At 36.6% G+C, this 25,687-nt stretch overlaps 1 protein-coding gene across 3 annotated transcripts in view; it reads right to left on the bottom strand.

Annotated features, from left to right (window-relative positions):
- Nucleotides 1-25,687, bottom strand: part of spns2 (SPNS lysolipid transporter 2, sphingosine-1-phosphate) — a 78,227-nt gene that overhangs the window by 28,689 nt on the left and 23,851 nt on the right. For all 3 annotated transcript variants that reach the window (XM_077240827.1, XM_077240828.1, XM_077240826.1), the window contains exon 3: nt 2,218-2,354. In XM_077240827.1, the coding sequence (XP_077096942.1) occupies nt 2,218-2,354 (137 nt within the window). The remainder of the gene's footprint in view (nt 1-2,217; nt 2,355-25,687) is intronic.

The following is a 25,687-nucleotide window of genomic DNA, read 5'->3' as shown; positions in this document are numbered from 1 at the left end:
AGTTTCTCTCAACATAGGTTTATTGTGTACAAAGACTTTTATGTTTAACACAAGCATCAATACATGACTATATTTACAGTGAGAATAAGGTTACAGTCATAGAGTCAGGGTTTGACGACTGTACTTACTAACAGATGTCACTCTTGAATTATACTGTTCATGCAAAGCTTAAAGAAGCAGCTCAAATAATGTCTGTATAAATGAAAGCCCCTGCCCCTAAAATGTATTGTGCCTCTCTCTGATAATTGTAAATGATAATACTTATTAGTATAAATAGTATAATAAATAACAATACATAAGAGTCTTCAAACTACAGAAGCAGCAGGTAACGTTGAGCTAATATGGAAAAGTTACATTTATCCTACCATGCTACTCTAAAAGTTGCGGCAGCATGCGAGTTATGCTTAACTAAAATAAAAGTATAACTCGATTTCAGCCTCAGTCTTAGTCTGACAATGTCATTCGTTTTTATCCAAGGCAAGTGTTATTAGCTTGGGGAAATACATCTAGTGAAATGAAATCTTACATCCATATCCAACTCTAAATTGTAAGGAATTTATATCTTTGATATTTTATAATACACCAAAGCACAAACTACCGGTAAGGGTAAGGGGCGTGACGTTTCCGAAAAACGTGCACTAGGTGGTTAGCGAATCACAACACACTGGGACAGCTAATCAATCTTTGAGGGACTGGCTTCATAGAAGCAGGAAACCATCAGACCGTTTTTACAAGGAGGGGCAGAGCAGTGTAGAATAAAGGTAAAATATATGAAAAATAAATCAATTTTTAAAAAACGAAGCATGAACACATGTTACAGTGCACCCCACAAACACAATCAAGCCTTCGGAAAAAATGTGGTTTACCACCCCTTTAACACATACAACTTTTGATTTAAATAATGTTTTAGTAAATGCTGAAATTAATATTAACTAAGATTAATAAATGCTGTAGAAGTGCAGTTCATTATAGTTCATGTTAACAAATTTAACTAATGAAACCTTATTGTAAAGTGGTACTGATTTCATGATAGCTAACACTATATGCAACATTTGTAACATTATGTAACATTTACAACATCAGTAAAACTAAACATGAATTCCTCATAATTACCTTCTTGATTCTCACTGTTTTGTTTGGTTAAGTACATGATGATGCAACAATTTGAAGAGAATCTTGTTGAGGAAATTCACTAAAATCAATAGAGTGGTACAAGGATGCAAAATTTTGTTGGCCAAAACCCAGAAACAGAAGAGTTAGCATTTTAGCACTTTCGGTTCTACTGTCTTGAAGTCAATGGGTTTTTTAAAATGGGTTTTTGGTTAAATGCTTGAAATAATGTCTGTGGCGAGCACAAGCTCAAGATATTTTCACTTTTTCTTATAAAATACATCAGTAATACTCTCTTGTGATTTTTCTTAAAGCTTTCACTTGTCTTGTAAAAGGCGGTTGCTAACAAGTTGCTAAAAAAGGCTACAGTGGTTGTCGTGGACATTAAATGTCATTAGCCGAACAGGTAAACTCATCTACTCACTTATTGGCTTTCACAGCCTCGTTGTGTTTATAATCGCACTCTTGAAAACATTTCTAACTTGAACTTTCAGGGAAAATGTTTTTAAACAAAGACCGAGGGGCCGTTTACATGACACCGTTTTCAACTAAAACGTTTTGGCCATTCATTTACATGACAATGGCATTTTGGGGCCCTGAAAATTATAACTTTTGAAAACGGGTTTCAAAGTGCAAGAGTTTGAAAATGGTCTCTTAGCAAAGAGAGAGAGAGAGAGAGAGAGAGAGAGAGAGAGAGAGAGAGAGAGAGAGAGAGAGAGAGAGAGAGAGAGAGAGAGAGAGTGCGCGAGCGCAAGCGCAAGCAAAAGTGAGAAACATCTAAATAATAAAGTACCTTGAGATGTTTTTTTTTCTATATAAAATAAGTCCGGCTATGTTGACTGACTTGAGTGTCATTTCAAAGCGCTCTCAGATGAGCCGGAAACTGAATGAGCTTTAGAGATGCTACTGCTGGGCTGGGCTGCTAAAAATACCCAACTAGCGCTGCAAGAACCAAAACTTTCTAAACAAAAACAAGCTACATTTATATTTGAAAGATTCTCAGAATGATAATCATGACAATATGATTTCTTTAAGAGGTTCTGGGCAGACATGGGTTTGAAGGTTTAGGCTGCTGTTTGTAGAGGAGGAAGAGAGTATGGCACTTACATCTTTGGTAATAAAGGAGCTTAGCAGTGTCACAAAGGACCAGAAGAAAATTCCACTGCTCAGAATGATCTTTCTGTTGAAACGGTCCCCCAGGTAACCGAAAATGGGTGCGGCCACCATGAAACTGCAGATAAAGACTGGAAAGAAAAACAGAAGCAGAGCAGTCATTTTTAACATTCGTTGTCACATTTATCTCATACTTTGTACCGTCATGATGGCAATAAATAGTAAGTTCTGAAAAATACTTTCCACTTAAATCCAGGAAACAAAAATCCACATCCTTATTCTTTAAAATGACGAGGAAGCTTTCAGATTCCCTTTCTATATCCCTAATTCACTTCCTACCCACAATCCCCTTATGTGCTACTGCTCATTAAATCAATGGCCAGAAAAAAAACTACTCACAAGAGTACTTCGAACACAAGATTGCTTTAACCAAGCAGTTTAACATGGGGTGGTGATGGTGCAATGGATAAGACACATGCCTTTGCTGTGAGAGACCCGGGTTCGAATCCACTGTGAGACACCAATGTGTCCCTGAGCAAGATACTTAACCCCTAGTTGCTCCAGAGGTGTGCGACATAGCAATTGTAAGTCGCTTTGGATAAAAGCGTCAGCTAAATAAATTAATATTTAATAAATAAATTTGACAGTGTTGTGGCAAAAATTCTGTTAAACATCATCACTGCGTAAGAGACACTCAGAGACAAATTAATAAAAGGAAAGTATTTATTCTTGCAAGAATAGGTTCAGTCTAGTACACAGAAGTTACGCTGTGCAAGAGAGTGACACCCAACAGGAAGATATGAGACTGCCTTTATACTCTTTTCAAGGTTCCTCCTCACCCGCTGTACCTTTCACCCACCTAGATAAGGTCCTTACTGCTGTTCAGTTTCTACTTAAAGACACAAACTGGTACTGAAATAAACTGGCCAAAACTGACCGTCCCTAAGGTCAGAGGTCCTGTCCCATTTGTTCCTGAAACGTCACACACAAGCACGTACACACATATACTTTCATACATTGAATAGGTTCTTTCTCTTATGATACCTGTTTGGGATCAATGACTATTAAAATTTCTACTACAACAGCTTCTATATTTTTCATTTTTTTAACATTTATGTTTTATATATTCCATTTCATTGTTTCATATTTTGATAATTTCTAGATTTTTAAGGGTAACGTCCTTCATTCAATTTTGAGTATGTAGGTTTTTCATATTTTAATTTCACTTATTCCATTTTGAATGATTTATATTGTGCCATATTTTGATCATTTCTATATTTTCCATTTAACATCTTTTTCTTAGTTTCTAAATTTTCCTACAGTTTCATTTCAGTTGTTCCATTTTTTCACTGTTTCACTGTTTTTTTTCTCTGAATAATTTCTGTAGTTACAGTATACATCTCTGATATGTGCACCTAATAGACCCTTTACTTTCTCATGCCATGCAGATTGTACTCTTTTGTATATATACACTACACAGCTGCATACTTCTAGAACGTACTTTATTAACAGTCTTCAACTGCAGTAAATAAAGTACACTTGAAAGTATCTAATGTATAATAATTCCAGTAAAAGTCCAAGATGCCATAATCATTGTGTAAGATTTCTTAATCCTGCAGTTGCTGATGTGACAACTCCAGTTGGGTGTGCTGAAAAAGGCATCCAAAATGCTTTTGTAATGAGTCTGCATAGATGGCATGAGGTAATAATGCTCATTAACTTCAGAGCTGCAGATTTTGAGGATTTTTGCCATCTGCATAAACATTGCAGTGGTTGTGAGTGTGTTATGCAAAGTGAGGATGTGATTATGGTTTGCAAGCTTTCAGAGAAAGAGAAATACAGTGCTAAAACAGTCTAAAACCCGCACATAGTACAGTCCCATGATATTTAATAATAAATCGACATCCTCTTTTGTGCTGTGCTGAGGTTGAGAGACCTTGGTAACCAAGTCGGAGGCTATAAAGTCTGGGCTGAATTTCTAGCTGTCTCTCACCCTTGATCAATGGCCATGTTTGGATATTTAATAACTCCCCATTTTTGAGGAAGGCTGAATTTGCTGAAGCCACCGGAAACATTGCCCTGTGTTATCCTTGGCTGCTTGTTCAAGCCAAACTCAACCCGACTTGAGTATATCCACTCTAGAAACAGGCACGGAGTCTACGCCGAGCCTGCTGGGAAATCAGTGCTCTATCCACACACTCAAACCTGTACAAATTACAGCAGAACTATATGCTAAATGATCTGCTATTTCATCCCTGACTTCACTCGCTTAGTGATCGTAATTAGGCTGCCTTTGAAATCTGTCCCAAAATAGAAAAAGACCTAAATAAATAAATTCAAAACAACAGTGAGTAAACTATGTTTAAGAGATTTAAAAAAAGTCAGAGCTCGACTTGTTTACAAAAGCATGCATCAGGCTAGGCTAGGTCTGATTTGATAAATATGCTGTAAACATGACAGGGAAGAGATGAGAGTGAAACTGGCGCTCTGTTGCACAACTTGCAAAACTGAAGACACAGGATTCAAACATCACTTTTTTGTTTCACGACAAGCAAAAAGTCTCATAATGAAACTGTTTGCATGTCATTGCTCTGTCAGTAAGTACCACACATCATCACAGTCCTTTCCTATTAACTATTTTGCTGTTACCGCACACTGTGTATAAGAGCAGGGGTTTTCCGACTTTTCCCCCTTCATACACTATAGTTAAGTTTGGGGTCAGTAAGATTTTTTAATGTTTTTGAAAGACTTCTCTTACACTCATCCAGGCTGCATTTATTTGATCAAAACACAATAAAAACAAAAATACAGCTTCTATTTGAATATATTGTAAAATGTAATGTAATGTGATCAAAGCTGAATTTTCAGCATCTTCAGTTTTCAGTGTAACATGATCCTTCAGAAATCATTCTAATATGCTGATTTGCTGCACATTTATTATTATTATCAATGTTGAAAACAGTTGTGCTGCTTGCTATTTTTAAGGAAAAGTTCAAAATAACAGCATTTATTTGACAGAAATATTTTGTAACACTATGATCTTAACAGTCACTTTTGATAAATTGAATGTCCTCGCTAAATAAAACTATTACTATACATAATATAAATATGAACAATTCTTACATTACATTATAACCATTTCATAAATTAACTGACATATTGTGAAATCTTTTTTATTGTATTCAAATATTTAGTGGTCCTTCTAAGCAGAATATCGCAGAGATGATATGAACAGAAATCCCACAGGCTATGATCCATCTGAGTACAGCTCAACTTAAGCAATTAACACCTCTCCTCCCTTCACCCTGAGCCATCTAAGCCATGTCTTCTGTTAATTCCTCAGTTAATGACCTCAGTCCTTGTCCGTGTTCATCACATCATATATAACTTTGCACATCAATTAAACCTGTGTGTGTGTATCTCTCTGTCTCAGTCAGAGAGAGACAGAACATATGGACCAACACCATACACACAACATGTGTGCAGTGAACGGCTCCTGAAATATTCATGTATCATCTTTCCCAGATGAACGGTTCACTCGGAATTAACATGTTAAACAGATCAAGTTGTTCACTCTCACTAGGGTGGGTTTCACATTAAGGACAGATTCTTGACAGAGGGACAAAGACTAGACTTTTACATTTAGTCATGTAGCAGATGATAATTCAAAGCGATTTACAAATGAGAAATAAAGTAGCCAAGCTAAAAGAGCAAGTAGGCTACATGCTTTTTTTTCCCTATACAAGCTTTAGCTTAGAAAAAGGGCAACATCCTGTTTACAAAGTCTGCACTATAATTCCATCCACAAATAAAGCAAACATTATCTCCATGCTCAAATAAATGACATTCAAAGATAGGAAACAGCTCTCTAGAATTCTGGTCGCTCAACTCGGCCATTTTGCTAATATTTTTCTATAATGACTAATGAACTTTACTGTATATTGAACATTATTCCAATCAACTGCTTCAATTCTCACTACTAACTAAATAACTATGACTTTTGCCTCAATAAACTCCTAATTACTGCTTATTGACCGTTAGTAAGGTAGTTGTTATGTTTAGATATTGGGTAGGATTAGGAATGTATGGTCATGCAGAACAAGGCATTAACATGTGCTTTATAAGGACTAATGAACAGCCAATATCCTATAGTAATATCCTATTAAACTAGTTAATAGTGAGAACTGGACCATCAACTAACGTGTTACCCAGCTTTCTTATAAAATAATTATTAATTTTTATTACTTTGCTAATTTAACTACTATTAACTTTTTAAACACGTGTTAAACATTTTTAACAAGTAAAAAAAAAACATGGTGCCCTGAAGAGGTTTAATGTGTTTATCCTCTGCAATTTGTTCTGACCTGAAGTTATTCGCCTGAAGCTCTTCAGCAGAAACATACTTCCTCATAATGGTATTTCTGACATGGCTTAAGGCATGTCACATACCTCACCTGTCCTTTCAGGTGACAACTGTGGGAATTTTCTGCTTTATATGACCTTCAATGGTGTTCTTCGGAGAGGATTTATTAAGAAAACACATGTAATGTGTTTCAAGTGGCTGATTCATTGCCTGTAAATGTAATTCTGGATTCCCTCTCTTTTAGAGCTCAATGTTCCTCTGTCACTCATCGCTACTTGCCTTCTTTTTAAAATTCATACCTTTCTTATCTCATACTAAATTCATACCTAAAATTCATACTTTTCTGACAGCCTTGAAACTGTCAGAAAAGCTCCAAGATAGATGAGTGTACACACTCACATTCCTGTGTCATCCTCCTCTTTTTTTCCTTAAGGGATGAAAGATGATATAAAGAAGGATCACATCCCATCACCATTCTGACAGAGAATGACAAACACTGCACCTTTACCTCTTCCTTCCTTGCTTGCTTTCTTTAACCCGTCTGTCAGAGCGTGGTGACCCTCCATATTCGTTTTTTGTCACGCAGGACCCTACTAGCTCTTCAATTTTATATTCCATAACAAGTTAGCCTCACAAAGTATTGCTGTTTGCCATGCTGTGCTTTAGCAACAGGAAGCAAAGAAAATAATGTGTTTTGTATATCCTACCCACAAATATTGAAAACCATCTTGGAGACCATGGAAAAGTCCTTTCCTGGAATATTTCTTTGGGTTTTACACAAACTTTGCATTATGTTTGCAGTGGAAGAAATGGTTTCAATGACAGTGGTGCAATAATTCATTGTAGAGAGTCAATGTAGCTTTGTCTATGGCACACAGACTTATAATATGAGACTCAGACTATACTAATAATAGACACATGGAGGATATAGGTGAATGTTGCATGCAAATGGACCCCAATCGGTGTCTGTATATTCTTTCTTTCTTTTTAGGAAACACTGCTGTACAATTTAAAATAAAATTTCTTCATGTGATACACTAACTTTACAGTCCCTCCAGAAAAACGCAATTATGCGATCACATAATTCAATGAATAATCAGCCAAAGTCCGCAAATTTATGCGGGGGCATAATTTTATGCATTATGAAACATTATGAAGTGACGTAATTATGCGACGTGAACATCATCGAAAAGCTGTAAAACAAGAAGCACACATTTTATTTTTTTAGATTTTATTTATTAATTTTTAGAGAAGTTGTAGCATATACCTTTTGTAAGCTACAGAACTTGTTTGACTCAATGTTTTGTAAGTTTGAGTCATGTGTTTATTAAGGCCTGAAATAAAACAAGATGAGAACTTAAATATCGTAGGAAGTAATAAGAAATTAGCCTAGTGAGAACAGGTTGTTGGGGGAAATCACTTTTTTCTCTCTTTTTCATCAAACCGCAGTTTTTGCAAGTTCCCGCAATTTCATCGTATAAAATTGCATAAATATCCCGCATATTCCATTGCATTTTTTAAGAATACGTGCTGCATAATCAAGGATTTTTGCCTGTAACAATCACAAAAAAACTCCAAATTTTTCTGGAAGGACTGACTATAAGGTTGCATATCTGAAGAAACTGTCTGTACTTCCTCCCTGTATCTGTATGACACTGCATTCTATGTACATACCTAAAGTCTAACCGTCTGCAACATACCAATGCTCTGATCCAAATGCAAATTCTCTTTAAAAGTTTACAGACAAGGAACAAACAAATTTTTGCCACAGTATCTCATGTCACACGCCTGAAGCATCTCAGTTTTGAATTTGCAGCTGATGCTTGACGATAGAACTCCTTAATGAAATAGCAGAGATGCCAGCTCACATTCTGCTACCTGTAAATCGCTATGAACAGAGGAAACCCAACCTGTTTCTGTTGATGCAAATTGCATAATGTAATCATTCGCTTTAAATCACATCGCACAAAAACATTAGGTGTGGCAGAGGGCCAGAGAGTCACTGTTGCATTTGAAACATTATGCTGGTGACATGGTCTAATGTCAAGCTCTTCAAAAAGTTTGTGTCAGGCCACTTAATAGGCTCATTTGGCTATTTTGCACTTCTAGACAACACATATTTGGGCTGTGTCAAAATAAAAGAAGCATCCAAAGCTCCTACACGGCCTTCCTCACACAGCCAATGGCGATTTGAGCCAGTGTGGGTGAATGTGATTTAACAGGCAGAAGTGGGTCATGTGTGGTGGGCTAGCTGTGGATGACTAAACTAATGACATCACGCCGCATTTAATTGCTTGGATATCTTTTATTTGCAGTGTTCAAATAACGCCTCAACTTCGTGACTCAGTCTTCAATCGCAGTTGAAGTAGGAGTGAGTGATGTAATAAGCGTAGGAGTAGCCTCAGAAACTAAGACACCTAGATTCATAATATACACCTCTGAAATCAGTATCAATCAATGGTCAATTTCAAACCATTTTAATTTAACAGATCAGATTAAATCTTATTAAATTAATTGTGTGTTTGAGTGGCTGTGCAGGCTGAATCTAAGGATACGTATAATGCTGCCTTTGATCAAAGACCAAAGCTTAACTTGAGACATGTTACTATGACAACAGGACTATACCTGTACTGCACTATGCAGTTTGTGACTCAGTCTACAGGAATTACCATCCCTTTAACCAGCATTGTTTCGCTATCAAGGAGAAGCACGCTCGGCCATGAAGCCTTTACCTGTGTGACAATAATGACTTCTGTTCTCCTCTAATCATTTCTTTTAGATGGCAGTCAGGCAGTGTGTGAGTGGATGTTTGGGCATAGAAAAATCGTGACTAGCTAGTCTAAGCAGAAACGGTCAAGAGGACACGCATAGATTCGCACAACCTCAGGGTGGAAGTCAACACAACTTCCACTCCACGGCTGAATGTGCAGAAAAACTTTCTGAAGACAAAACCGTCAGGGCTCCAAGTTCATTTTGAATGGGTTATGAAACCTTTCGCATACAAATTGCTGGCATTGAGATGGAAAGCATTATACAACAAGTTAATAAGGGGAAAGCTAAGCTCAGTGAGCATCGTAGTTAGCCGGAAAGTATCAGGTACAACCTTGATTTAAAAAGCTCTGTTCAGTGACAAACATTTTTTGTCTTTGCATCATGAATGCAACATCACTTGAAGAGTGAATAATGTCAAACTGTATCTGTAGAAACAAAGCTATGGATCTTGATTATTTGCTGAAAAACTGAACTAACTTGTAAAAGTTAATTTGTAGGAGAGCTTCACTTAAATTGTGAAATGGACAAGATAGAAACATCTTATTCTCTGAGCATTCAATTATCTTTGAATCAACAGTATAATAAAACACATTATTTCAATCTATATTTTTGTTTCCCTGTAAAAATAACACAAAAAAAACCTAAAACTCCTTAACAGTGTTTGAGACAGTTATTCCCTAAAAAAGTCACTAATTGCGTAACTTACTTTTTATAGAAAAAAATGTATTACGTTACTTTTGCGTTACTTTTTCTCATCTGCGCTGGGCTTGATTTTTTTTTCTTTTTAATAACAAAAATATATATATTCGGCAAATGTAAAATCCCTTTCACACCAAAAGTAAAATGAATAAGCCTCAGACTGAATGAAATGCAAAATCACACCTGTACAGTAGAGGGCACCGCTCAAACAAACCTTTCAGCTGTGCTGCCATTCTGGATCGCAGAAGAAGAAAGTACAAAACTCTTACTTCAGAAATAAAAAATAAAAAATTAAACAACTGTGAGGTTTAGCAAGTAAATTTTTATTATTAGTATACCGGTAGTTGAATTGGATCATCGAAGGTCGGCAGCAAAGACTAAATACATTGTGTTCAATGTTTCCCCTACAATGTATTCAGCAGCGGCGCAGCGCCACCGCAAAATCTTTCCATGATCAGTAATATCACGACATTCACTTCATTCACTTACACACCTAAAAACACTGAGACATGGCGACCGGTGGCGCTGCATGCGGTGGCTCTGAATCTACTTGTTGACAGGAAGGATCTTTCTTCCAAAAAAGGAAGAAAGAGTCACATATGGAAATATTTTCGATTAGGCTAATGTCACGTTGCCATTAGGGGCCGTTCACATAGCGCGTTTTTTGCGCGTGAAAAATTGGTTATTTCAAATGCGGCATGCGCGCATCAGGGCGCACATAATAGAAGCGACGCGGTGCGCTCGTTTTTCCAAGCACGCCTCTGTTCATGGTTGCATGTTGCAGAGTTTGCATTTCACTGTTTTATTTATATTGAGGAATACTAATACTGAATCTGTTTTTGTGCAAGTGAGATGAGTAAATCATGTTCACATTTCCTAGAACTACAATAACTATTATGTTCACAGTTCACACAGCGCACACAACACCTCTGCACTTACTCATGATTTCTCTCAACATAGGGACAGGAGAGCTGTCAGTCAATAAATGGAAAAACAAAGCAACTTTCATTACTTATTTGAAAAAGTAACTCAGATATTTTGAATATTTAAAAGTAATGCGTTACTTAATTTACTAACTTGAAAAAAGTAATCTGATTACATAACTCACATTAGGCTTGTAATGCATTACCCCCCAACACTGCTCCTTAAAACAAGACACATTTTCAGTTGGTATCTTAAAGATTATTTTTCTCATACACACTTATATATATATATATATATATATATATATATATATATATATAAATTATTTTTTTTAACATACACTTTTACTCAATGGGTTGTGCTATAAAAAAATAAAGTAGTAAATGTATATTGTTTTAAGTATGTTTAGATGTTTAGTGAAAAATATAGATTAAAATTATGTTTTTTGTAGTGTAGTTAAGTTTATGAGTTTGTCATGTTTATTATTGAGTTTATTATTGAGTAACCCATAATGAGTTTATTATGAGTTAAGTTTATACGTTTATCCACTAAAAAAATCTCATACTTGGAAGGTTTTAGATACATTAATCAGTGTCAGTAAAATGCATGTCAAATGCGCATTGTTGTTCATGCGTGCCAGATCTGACCCTGACTGAGGTCACCTGTTCTTCTGCTATAGGAGCTGAGATGTTTATAATCGGCATAATAAAGCAATAGGAGATATGTCACATCATATACCATTCAGTTTCTAAATGAATGGCATATTTCTGCCATGATGACAAGTACAGTATGTTGTGCTTTGATGTGTGAAGAGGATATTCCTGCTAAAAAAACATAAGTGGAATGCTTTAGTGGAATGCTTTCTCTTTCTTTTTCTCGATTCGACTGAAATGCTGATGTATTAACTGATGCTAGGTAATGTTCATGGGAATATAAATTGTAAAATATTTGAGCTGAAAAACAAGTCCTTAGATGGTTAAGAAGCTGTATTGCTGGTAAAGAAGCACTCAAAATTGCCTAAGAAAGTGTAGACAAGGAGTGTGTGTTCTCTCTATCATTGAACAAGAGTTTTGTTTTTGTTTCAGCAGAAACCACTGGACAATGACTGAGTCAGGTGCATGGAGATATGCAGATACTGCATTTCTAAAGAAAAAAGGAGCCTGCATTACATGGCCGCATTTAAATTACATAGTTTGAGTGACCCAATTCCGATCTTTTCCTCCCATGTGGCACAGATCGGATATGACACAAGAACCTGTAAGCAGGAAAAAAGCACATGGATTCCGTTTCAGGCCTCATTCATATAGAAATAAATCTGATATAAATCGGATAAGTGCATTTGCTTCTACCACGTAAACAAACAGATCGAACATTACCCTGTCAATGCAAGTCCTACATCACTGAAAAAGCCACAGTGGCAAATGATGGCAACTCATGTGAACACCAATCACGATCACAAGACTCTTCAATGGTGCAAAGGAGGACTAAGGCTCAAAACAATGTTTTGCTGTCCATTGCAAATCACACCATATTTACTACCTTTTCGGCTTAAGCTTTTCCGAGTTGTTTTGCAAAGTGAATAGTGTAAATACAGATGTCAGATATGGGTCACTTTTAAAAGAAGATGTAAGCTGGTTCTCAAAAAAATAAAGTGGATATAGTCAACAAATCGGAATTGGGCATCAAGACCTGCACTGTAAATGCGGCCTATAAGCTACGTCACACTTATTCAGGAAGTTACAGTTTAGTTTGGTAGGATATTTATAGTTCCTCACCTTTGAATGACTATTGAGGTTTATTAAGCCTGTTATGAAATGCTAAATACATGTTAATACCTGGAGATAAAATACCATGCATAAGTCAGAACGATTTTTTTAATGCATCTGATAGAAGTCTCTTTTGGTCACCAAGGCTGCATTTATTTGATCAAAAATACAGTAAGACTGTAGTATGGTGAAATATTATTACAATTTAAAATATCTACTTTCTATTTTAATATATTTTAAAAAGTAATTTATTCCTGTGATGGCAAAGATTGTTTTGGGAACCGTTATAACCGTTATACATAACCGTTATACCTTTTTTTCAGGTTCCTTTGATGAATAGAGAATATAATTTATTTGAAATAGCACATATTTGTAACTTTATAAATGTAACTACTGTTAATTTTTAAAAAGTATTATTCATTATTTCAAAATGATCTGATACCTGATACCAATCTTTTAAATGGTAGTGTGCATAAATATTGTATTAAGCATTCTGGTTGTAATTTTACAACAAGTTTCCTAAAAAATATTAACGCTGTACTACAGTAAAGCAGTGGTTTCCGAAGAATTTAAGATGCAACCTTTTTTTTTTTTTTTTTTTTAATTTACATAACCCATATATACACAACCATTTACATGCAATCAAGCCAAGTGGCATGAAAGGCAAGAGAGGACCAGGCCTGAAACTGTACTTTGTGGTTTTGTTTACATTTATGCAACAATTGGTCATGAGTTTTGTTGTTTCTGTTTATTTTTGTTATTAAAGTTACATTTTTTACATTAACTGTTACATTTGCCGGTTATCACATCCTTCTTCCCTGAGTCTTTAACTTTGTAACATTTATACATTTTCCTTTTTTTCAGTTTGAAAACCTGTGCTGTAAAGTATTTGCTGTACCAACACGTTTGAAACCACATAATAAACGGATACAGTGAATTATGAATGTCAGATCCATTCATTTCTCAGCGTGCTGAGACAAATGAGAGTCTATGGACTTTGCAGGTGCAGAGCGACAGATGCTGAGGAAGTGACATTAAACAGGAAACTCTCTGACGCCTGTGTATATTTGTGAATGTGGATAGTTGAATACCTGCCTATGTCTGTTCTCATTGTGTTTACAATCTATAGAGGCCTCAACAGAATAAGAGAGGATGTCGAGTTGTTTGAGAGTAAAAGACAGCGCAATGAATCAAGCCAAAACAAACTGATGAAAGTATAGTAGAAGATGGGAACAAAGAGATTAAAAGCTCAGCTTTTCTTGAAGGATATTCTGTAAAACACAGTAAACAGAGGTCACCTCATGTACACTGTGTGTTAATACAGTGAGATTAATGGTCCTAAAACTTACTGTATTATTAAAACACTGAAATCCAATACATCAATTCAGGGAGATTGGTAGGATGGGTAGTTTATATTAGGTGCTGCTCTAACAGTACTGAACAACCAGTCAGTAACTAACTAATATCTGACAAAACTAAATAATTCCAATTTACAATCAATCTTTAAAAAGGAAACTAAACTGTGACCTATCAGACGCTCCGATGTCATTACTAGCAGATGATACTCCTAATCCTGCACTGGAATAGAATGGACACAAATTTACATAACTGTATAGCCGCTGGAAACATGCATGCAAAAATACACCATCCACCATCACTTCTCATACACTTCTGTCAGTGTTTTGCGTTAGCAGCAAGGAAAATGGATGCGTCACACACTGTAAAAAATTATTCCGCATTTAATTTTTTTGTAAATTGATACAACTTGCGATTTCTGAATTTGTTAATCTCTAGTCTCTAAGTTGACTTAGACTATAGTATGTGCTGCCTCAACTTAAAAACATATGCTGAACCAGTAAGGTTAGTCTCATTATTTATTGCGATATCAGATCACGTGAAACGCGAAACAGGTCTCCTTCATCGGCCACGCTGGAGAGTTTATTGCCAGATGATTTAATTCTTTCTATTATCATCAAATCTGGTAAGTAAATATTCATTCATATGATGTAATAAGTTGTAAAATGACATATGTGAAGTAATCATCCATATGGTTCAGTATCAACTTTTCTGTATCACATTGGACCGTTGCTAATCCAGTTTGGCAAGTTATGTATGCTTGCTGATAACTAACTAAACTATATTAATAACTAAACTTAAACTGACACTTTAAGATTTTTCACATTAATAATACCCCTTTAACAGAAATAACTTTAAAACATATGAAATCTTCATATATTTTAGCCAAGTAAAATTAAACAAAGTTAAACAATGAAAATGGATGTCAGGCCATCGAAGCAGGGGAAAAAAATTCCCCATATGAATACACTTTCCATGCATTTTACAAATACATTTTTATCTTTAAACTTTATGCAATTGCAATACCATTTATTCCTTTAAATATGTGAGTTTGTTCTTAACATTTATTGATTTGTAGGGAACAATAAAATCGTTTGTATGGAAAAATCTGTTATTTATTTGGTTGAATGTGCTATTGCAAGTTGAGAAAATATGCCAAATTAAGTTCAATGAACATACATTTTAGTACAGATAACTTGAAAATTTAAGTTATTGTCTTTCAACTAAACTTCGTTATTTGAAATAAGTTGCTGGGTCAACTATTTTAACGAAGTATTTTCAACTTAAAAAGTTGACAAAGTAGATTAAGTAAATAAAACTTAACTGAGTCAAAGCAAAAATATAACTAAAAAATTTAAGTTGAGTGAATACATTTTTTTACAGTGCTATGTCTGTTCAAAATGGTTCAAAAAGCTGATAAAAAATGCTTAGCCATTAGCTCAGCGACTTGAGTCCATTAATTATCCACCCATAATCGGTCCCTGCTCATAGAGAAAAAAGGTTCCATAAAGATTTTTTTCGCCCCTCATTAGAAATGTGCTTGAGTGAAGTGGGTTTAATAGAGATATCCTTAAAACATGGCTAAATGTACTTATGTCAAACAGCTGAGGCATATCACGATAAGACCAAAGTTGTGACAATTTTTGATTTCAGTTATAGGTCACAAGGCCACATCGTTCAGATTTTTTACTTTTCCTTTGTGACATTTGCAAAACTATACTTTTTGAACATAAACATACACTGTTTTTATAAGACAGAAAAAATAGGAATAATGTATTGAGTACTGAATGAAAAAGAAAAAAAAGCACTCTCATGTGGTTTACAGCATAGAGTATCAGTTTGTATTGGAGTACACTGTTGTTTTTCTGTATGCCCATGCTAACTGCCCTTCTTTTCTTTATTTGAAAGTGGTTAGAAACAAAAATGTGTGCGTTTGTTGGTTTGTGGGAGGGAGAGCTGGAACAGTTTGTGGATTAGTGCAGGTTAATGAGGCTGTCCCAGTAATTTTTAAACACAAAAATTGCAAATTAGTAATTAGCACAAACTCTACAAAGTGAAAAAAAGCCCTCTGGGATCTAAAAATGGATACACTACACCCATTAGAGATATGGTTGACTGTGCTCATGCTTTGTATAGGTCCTATATACAATAGGACACAAATGACAAAGTTGATGTTAATGCAGCAGAGTGCTTATGGTAGGTTTTCCGGTCTCCATAATAACACAGGTTTTGCTTTACAAATACATTTTGTCTGCATTCTCTAACTACTCGAACAATCTCAGAGGCCAAATGTCTAATGAATGATGTATCATAAAACTATGTAAGGCACTAATCTTTCTAAATATGCTTCAGAACAATTTATATTGTGAAAAGTGTTACTGCAACTGACAACTCCATTTTAAAGAACACAATGACTAAGCTTAAAGACACCCATAAACATACACCTGCTGCATACCACTGCTGATGAGAACAGTCAAAAGTATGAAAAATATTCCCTTTTCCTGCCTGGATTCTCCTCTATACTTTAAATCTGTCAGGGAGGTTTAAGACGCTCTGTTCTCGGTGTAGAATTACCACAACAAATTATGTAACATTTTAAAGTAAAACCTGATGCTTCCTCTTTAAATATCTATAGAGGATTTCAAGGAAATGTCCTGAAATAAGTGAAATTTCCATCTAAGGATGTTTTTGCAGAAATGTTTACAGATATATCTGATGGAAATGCTAAATATTGATTTTCACAATTTTCAGTTTAAAGGTACACTGTGTAGTTTAAGTATTTTATTAGCTAAAATCAATGTCTTTATTCATAAATACGTCCTCATTGGTGTAAAATTACCTCTACAAACAATCTGACTTTTAATCCTCGTAAGCGAAGAATTTCTTATCTTTATTTACATTGGACGGGCAGGCTTCCATGTCGTTCCACCATTTTGAAAAACTATAATAGCAGAGAGGGACAAAAAACACTAGCCAACCTCAACGCGTTTCCACAACGCGTTTTCGTTCAGGGCAAGCGTCACGTGACTGAAACCAGCTGAAATGGACAAGGAGATCAGTGAGAGGCAGTTGTCACTGTCCCAGCAAATTTGAAAGGCTGCATCGCACGGTACTTAATGCAGGATCATACTTATGCCGAGCCACAGGAGAAGGAATCCTCATCGCCAAAAAAGCGATATCGGGATAGCTTTTCTCAGACATGTTGTCATAGCTTCTTGGTACATAATGGCTACCGCAGTTGCAACACACATTTGAAAAAGCAAGGCACTAGAGCACTATTCGTTTCAATGCAAAATAAAATTTCACCGCTAGATGGGAGAAATTCCTACACAGTGTACCTTTAAGTTCTATGAAATTCTAGGTTGATACTTCAAATGTCTTGAAAACTAGTTTGGAAACACTTATTGTAAACTGCTTAACATTTTTACATTTCTGTAGTGCTTCTGTCAGATTTTTGCAGTGGCATTTGGCCTCCAGACAGAAGCCGCTGTAATAGCTATGAAGGATGTATCTGCGCACCTACCAAGAGACTCCACCTTTGGCTTTTTCTCACCTGACCTTCACGCTCATGCATACCTCTGTCAGAATTCCCCCATCTGAACATCATCAGCATTCCTCTCTTTTACTTCATTGCAGACCATTTCAGGCTTCAGTAGTCTTGGCTTACCAGTGTGGGTGTGTTTGATTTATTTGTGTGAGTGCACATATGTTTCTTGGCATATTATATGCAAGTTGTTGGGTAAAGCTTCCCTGAAATAGGCCACACTGTTTGTAGCTTACCAGAATGTAGCATGACATATTTTTTTTTTTTTCAAACACCACTATTAGCTCTGCCAAGGTTCTGGGGTGAACCCTTACGATTGTATTGCCCGCATGTGGAAGTGGTGGTAAATGGTGTTAGGTTGTTACGCTTTTCATCACTCACTATTAGCTCGCAGCTGCACTTGTGCCTTTCAACAGATCTGAGAGGCAGAAGAGGAGTGCCACTGATAAAAGGAAGATCAACTCAACACTTTACAGATGAATAGTGTTAGCAGAGAGAGCGTGTTGGACATTTACATGATGTGTAGGCACACATTATGCACAGAAACACACTTTTCTTTGAGGAAACACAGTTTCACTTTTTACAACCTTCTACACATAGAATAATAACACCACAGCCTAGTTTAAAATGTTCACTGGAGGTTTTAAATTGAATCCAGATGAAGATTTATATATTTAAAATTCTCATCGGTTTAGTGCACAGGAACTGATCTGGACGAGCTATTTTGAAGCTAGCTTCCCAAGCTACCAGATAATCATAATTTGAGGTACTGTAGTTAATTTTGAACAGATTCATTTTCTATTTCTGTTAAACCATCTTTTGATTCCTTATATTAAAACAACTCATTAAAAGTTTTCAGAAATTGTCATTAAATACAACAAATAAAACTAGAAATGCTCTAATTTGTATAATGAAAACAGTGGCGAATAGCAACATTTAAGTATTTCACCACAAAAAGACAAAGTCTCACGCAAGGACTTGTAATGAAGCAGTCCGAATGGAATCATGTGAAGCAATGAATCGTTTCTTCTGACAGGTTTTTTATTAACTCTCTGAACAAACTGTTTTACTAAAATGAATCGTGAAGCAGCGAAACACTTATTTGCACAAGCCATTTGGTACAAACTGTCGAAAGCAAAATGAATCAGAATTCTCAAAACTATTCGAGAGACAGGACAGTTCAGGAGATTGTGTGATTCCTGCATGACTTCACTCAGATCTCAAGCTTCATGCAAAACATAATGTGACACAAAATTATTATAGAGCATCACACTTGTCACGCTACACTGTTAATCTTTGGAAAAATTACTTGTTACTGGAAAAGCTACATTATTGTGAAAAGAGCTGAGCCATTGTCACCCTTTTGGAAAATTTACTGTAGTTAAATTGGTTGCAGCACTACTCTTAATTGACCCTTCGCTAAGCCCCGCCCTCCCTAGTTACTGTTGCTACGCCTGTCAAGCTTTTGTGTCTGGCACGTCTATTACAGTGTGTATGCACCGGTGTCAGACATTTCCAATGTCTTTATTTATAAAAATTAGTAATTTTTGGCGAACATGTGAAATATCTGAGAGAGCAAGACAAAGGGGACTGCAGTGTGCATTCGAGCGATATATCCACGAAATAATATGCAACAAATTAGCGAATAATTTCATTCAAATTGAAGCTAAAGTCTATAGTCCCAGCGCAAGCAGCCGCCGCCTCATACGCTGACCATTCAAATGGGAAACACACAGCTATTTTCGTGCACAGCAGGGTAAGTGAAATGTGAAAATAATCTAATAATTATATATCAAACAGTTTATCCATACATTTTGTGGAATAACACTAACACCGGGCGGGCCGCGATCAGATTGGGTTAAAGTTACTCAGTCAGGGGTAACGTTAGTAGGCCGTCGATTAACGAAATGCTGAAATACAATTTGAAGTATGTCAGTGAGCCTCCGTCTTGTCTTTAATCGTCTTATTTTACGTTAAAATATATGCATTATGAACAAAGAGCAGTCATTATTTCCAACTTCCAAGCAATATGTGTTTTTGTTAATCCTGTGGACATGTAGTTGTGAATGTGGTCTCCCACACTGCTGATCCACGCACATCATTTCTCCTCTTGGCTTTTAGATTTTCAGGAAGGAAAAAAATTCCACTCCCCCGTCCAAACTTTTAGGATACCGGGTATCAGATTAGCACAATCCATACGCACAACGCTTCGGCATGTTTCACTCGCTCGAAAGCTTGCCAGACCTCCCGCGCCTAGTTACGGTTGCTAAGACACGATTGGCCAGTTGCGATTTTCGGGCGTGGCTTAGCGAAGGGTCAATTAGTCAATTACCTCCCAATAGTCCAGAGGAAATTTGTCCTGACACTGAAATTCCTTTAATATGGACATTAAAGATAAAAAAGTAAACCACATGGGAAATGGAGCTTTAACTGTATTTTATAATGGCCTTGGTTAGAAAGCAGAATTAAGACAAGAAAAGATAATATCCTGTAATTTCCTTGCTTCCGGCTGGTTAGACTCCGTGTTATAGCTGGGAGCTGGTGTGTGAGAAGCGTGGGATATGGGCTTTTTCAGTGGATGTGGAGTTTTCCTCTCCAGCCCAGAGCTGTACATCTAATGATAGGCCAGCATTCAAATGACAGAGTGAGTAAATGTGTGTGTGTTTGTGTCAATGCTGAGGTCCTTGCCAAAGCTGTTAAAACCAATGTGACAAATTTACTCACAATTGGTAAATCCAAATGCACACAAACCCTCACGTACACACATATATTCTATCATAGGATCACACCCATGATCTCTCTCTCTCTGAATGTACTGTAATAAATGATTTGACCTTGGTTGATGAAGCTGTATTGTGTGTGGATGGGTGGTTCTGTCCACAGGGGACAGAGAATAGACCCTCGCCTTGTATTGATTTCTCCATGTCTTTCTCGTACAAGAAAATACACAAAGTTTATGCTATGCCTAATCTAATTCTAATGTCTGAGGGATTTTGGGTCATTGTAAAAAATGCTTTGTTGTGTTGAACACTGAGAGAGCTTCAGAAGAGCTTTTGCCCTTTTATACGCTCTCTCCATTCCTGTCCTCCCTTTTTTACAGGGAAACTGTCCAAGCAGACTCTTTAAATTTAAGAGAGGATGCCTTTGTGAATCTAATATGAATGAGGTGGGCCACTCACTGGCTTTGTGGTTAATGCTTGCTGTGATTGGCATGAAGCCCTGTGAGAGTGAGCTGAGGATCAGGGTGGGGTTTAAGGGGGATCAATGAAGCCCCGTCCCCTTTGAGACATGGCCTAAAAATTCCCAGTTTCTGTTGGCGCTTTTCCACTGCATGGTACGGTACGGTTCGGTTCGGTACGGCACGATTTGGCGCTTTTCCACTGCATGGTACGGTACGGCTCGGCTCGGTACGGTACGGCTCTCTTGTGGCACTTTTAAACTGCATAGTACGGTACAGTACAGCTCGCTTCGGCTCGCTTTAAATGGTACCACCTCTGTTGAGGTTCCATTGTATTTGCGAGACATCAAACCCGCTAGATTTAAATAGCCAGTAACAGCCACCGCTGTAGCACCTGTTTTAAAACTACTTGCTTGACTTGCTTGAAGAAAAAAAACTTCCAAAAAAGAAATGGCTGAATCGTGGTCAGTGGACGAGAAGGGCAGACGTTCCTCTTGTTGGTTGCCGAGGAGCGGACAAACTATAACGATTAGTCATAATCCCACCCACTTTGAAGCGGTACTAACTGCAGTTGGAAAGCAACCGAGCTAAAGCTAACCGAGCCGTGCCGCGCCGCGCCGAGTCGTACCACGCAGTGGAAAAGCGAAGCGAGCCGAACCGTGCGCGCCGAGCCGAACCGTACCAAGCCGTACCATGCAGTGGAAAAGCGCCATATCTTATTCACACATACATTTCATTACAAACAGTACACAGAATAAATAATTACATAAAGAATTTCAGGATTAATCTCATATATACAAATGAGTATATTATATATATATATATATATATATATATATATATATATATATATATATATATATATGTTATATATATTATATATAGATATATATATAAATTTATTTATTTATATATATTGCCTGAAATATGACCCTGACATTTGTGAGATTTGTGAGGTTCACCCATCTGGCTGATCTAAAGCAGATTCAAGCAGTAAGACCTACATATCTATTCATAGCATGTGCAGAGATGTGGATTTGATGTATTGATTGCTCATTACCCAGTGTCAGAGCCAAACTTTGGTTTTTATTTTTTCCCTCCGTTTTCACATTGACATGTCTGTAATCCATTACATCTCTGTGCCATTGACAGAGGAGCGATGAGCAGGTGCTGGAATCTTTCCTCTTTCATTTCCATTCCTCTCACTTAGTCTACAACCCTCTCCTTCAAGCACATCTCCTGTCTCTTTCCTGCTGTTGAATCCATTTATTCATTTTTTTAATATTAGATGCCTTTCAAATTGACAGTGCTGCAAAACAGCTCCAGAGCAATGTGTTTTGTGAGAAACCTAATAATACAGAGAGACGAAGAAAGGAGGGATATCATAGTACAGCTGTGGTCTGAGTATGAACAGCTGATGATACACAGATACAGTAGCTCCTCGCTGTCTAGGCCAAAGAAATCAGAAACTGTAAGATCCACCATTAAAATGAAAGCTGAGAAGGGGACAATTTTGGCTGTGTAAACATACAGTGGAAGTGCTGTACTACAGGAGGCCTGTAGTAACATCTCACTTCTTAAATGATGTATTTTAATGGCTCATGGCTATGTAAGCCAATATCCTGAAAGTCACAATCCAGTCCACACAGAAATTTCTTCTCGATATAGCGCTTTCTTTGTCTGGGTGGATGTAGTCGTGCACCTGGGCCGGTGTCATTCACTTACAGACTGACTGGCCACAGACTGCAGCTATATACGACACATGCCCCAGACGGAGCGGCTAGACGGAGACATGGACACAGTGGAGTCATGTCAGGATTCAAAGCAGTGTTCGCTCCTGCAGTGACAGATGGGATAGCAGAAAACGGCAGACGTACACCTAGCATGCAGACAAGAGCTACCATCTTTGACCAGAGGGCACTGATCTCTTGACCTTTAGAGCAATACAGTCTAATTAGAGTCTCTACGGTATAATCAGAGATATGAAATATATCGTATCATATCTTTCTCATGAAAATGATTAGTTACTACTGCTCATACTCATACTCAAAACCCATAACCTTGAGTAATAAAGTTTAGACAAATTACCTAAATTCTTGCATCTGATTGAGATGTTTGCTATTACTTTTCTAAGAGACTGGACTTAGAATATTTGAAAAACAAAACAAAAAAAAAAAACAGAAAAAGGCCGTCTTATATATGGATACATATACAACCCACTGATATTTGGGTTGGGCTCTTTTGACCTGGGCCTGTAGCCAAACACTAACACCTACTCTGAACTAGGGCTGCACGATTAATTAAAATAAAGCAGAAATCTAAATATGACTTGTGCACAGCATGCGTCAACCATCTTTCAAAACTTGTTATGAGAAGTGCTCATAAACCTGCTACTGTCAACAAAAGAGAAGCTTTAATGGATCCATGCGTTTTTTTCACCAAAATTAATGCTTGATGGTAATTAAGTAATTATGACAGCCGTAAATATTGTTATTGTAGTTTTACAGTTGTACTGTATTATAATTTTTTGTTGTTTTAGTATGTTTTTTTTTTATTTACTACTGCTATTACTACAACTAATAATTATTATTATTATTGTATAGTCATATTGATATATAATCACAAAATATTTGGCCAAAGCATGAAATTAAACCTACAAACAAGCAAAGCAAACCTGAAACTTTTGTTATCGCATTTTAAATCACAATCTTTACAAACAGACAATTCACAATTAAATTGTTCCACAAATTGTGCAATCATACTCTAAACCCCTTTAGTAACTGCATTGCAACCAGCCAGGGATGCAATTCCCGTACATAACAACGTAACTCACTACTTAACCACCATAGTACGAATCATCGTTCTAGAAACTAACTAACAAGTCATACTGTTTCTATCACACCTCTGTCGTCTGAACAACAATAGTTCAACAATATAGTCAACAACAATATAAATTTGTTAATGATGTCATGTGCAGGTGAAGAAAGATCTTCAGCTAATTCATCTCTTTGATATTTTAATTAATGCATTTAATATTATTATAGTTAATTTAAATAAACAACAGAAAGCATTTTTTAAAATCATGTTAGCATATCGTATTTGGCGTATACTTTACTCCCGTATACATACGGTTCATTTAGTCAGTCAGTTTCGACTATGTAAGTTTGCAAGGTTGTTTGCGAATGTTCGTAGGAACTATGGTTTCGGGAAATTCAAAATCATTCAACTATGTTGATAACGAGGGAACTTGTGACCATAATTGGATTAAGATGCTTTTGGGCAATGCACCCCTAATCAAGTGATTAATGTGGTGGCATGTTTTCCACTGTCAAGCAAGACTCAAAACATATGTTTTATTATTATTTAGTTTCTTATTATTGCCCTCAAAACAAGTGCAAACCTTTTAACCATTAAAAATCAGTGCTGGTTTTAGATAGTGTAAGACTGAAGACCACCCACCGCTGCGTCACTAACCCACAGGAAATTTTAACATTCACCTGCCTAAGGCTCATCTCCATTCATCCATCTTCAGCAAATATTTCTCTTTTGGATGCAGGGAGGCCATCCAGATTCCCCGCACCCACCCTTAAAATGCCAATGTCACCTACCAAACAAAAGAGCAGGAGGAGGCCCTCGGGACAGTAATAACATCCAAGTTAACCCTCTCTTCTTTCCTCATTCCATCCTCATTATTTCTTCTATCTTGCAGACACCCAGGACCGCCTGCAGGCATTGTGGCTAGCAAACAGTCCATTATTTTTTGGTGTCAACAATAATTGTTCTTTTCCACTAATCTGAAATTAATATCTCTTAGTCTGATAAAGGTTTTGGTTAAACTCAGCAAGGCAAAAGAAATGAAGCATGAGAGAGCATTGTGAGTGGGATCAGATCTAGAAGGTTTGTCTTTGTTGATATAGAGGTGATTGACAGGCATGAGGCACAGGTAAAAGCACATTGTGTAAAGCCCGGTAAAGTCAATATTGCCCTGATATGGTTATATGTAAGGGGCCTATGTGTCAATATCAAGTATAGACACAGATTTGTCTGGAAATATGACACTGGGCATCACTTTAAGGACACAAACCAGACATTATCATATAACCAATATTTTACATCTGTGAAATATTTTTGCAGGGAGTTTTCAGCAACTGAATCTTTCATCTCGATTTGTTAATACAAGTGATTTGGTAATCGCCACAATAGATCAATTGAAACATGAGGCCTGAATCACCCTGTGTTGAGCTAAGGCTTGCGGTATATGACCTCATGTGGTACTGGATACTCCATTCTTCCCACATGGCATCATTCACTGATTTACTGTATATTTACTTCCTTTTGTTATGACAATGGCACAATGTCATGAAAGATCGACTCTCGTAGAATTGGCCTTTGAGTTTAGGAAATATATTATGAAAAGATTCCTCCTCCCAAACTGTCTCTGTATTTCACCTCCTGTTTTATGGTACACTGCCTTAGTCAGCTATTCTCAAGACATTCCTTAAGACATTAATCTCTCACCTCTTCATGCTATGTGCACTTTAAGACATACTGCCATAGTCTGTAGATTTTGGGAAGGCTAGCTCCTCTGTCAAACTAACAGATGTGTATATGTAAGAGATGTGTACACTGAAAAAAACGGGGTTATCTTGTTTCACAGTGAATATATCAACAAATCACATATATATATATATATATATATATATATATAAGAAAAGAAAAGCTTTCACTTTTTCATCAAGGTGAGTTAAACACACTGATCAAACCTATCACAATAGGTCGCACTCCAGTTGATCTCACGCCATCCCTTCAACCAACTTTTCACACTGAGGTTCTCAGCCAGTGACCAGAGCATCTGAAATTTC

The sequence above is a fragment of the Siphateles boraxobius genome, unplaced genomic scaffold (assembly GCF_051911475.1).
Source record: "Siphateles boraxobius isolate OS27281-9 unplaced genomic scaffold, OSU_SipBor_1 24, whole genome shotgun sequence".
Lineage (NCBI taxonomy): Eukaryota > Metazoa > Chordata > Actinopteri > Cypriniformes > Leuciscidae > Siphateles > Siphateles boraxobius.
This window is presented reverse-complemented; position numbering and strand designations above follow the sequence as displayed.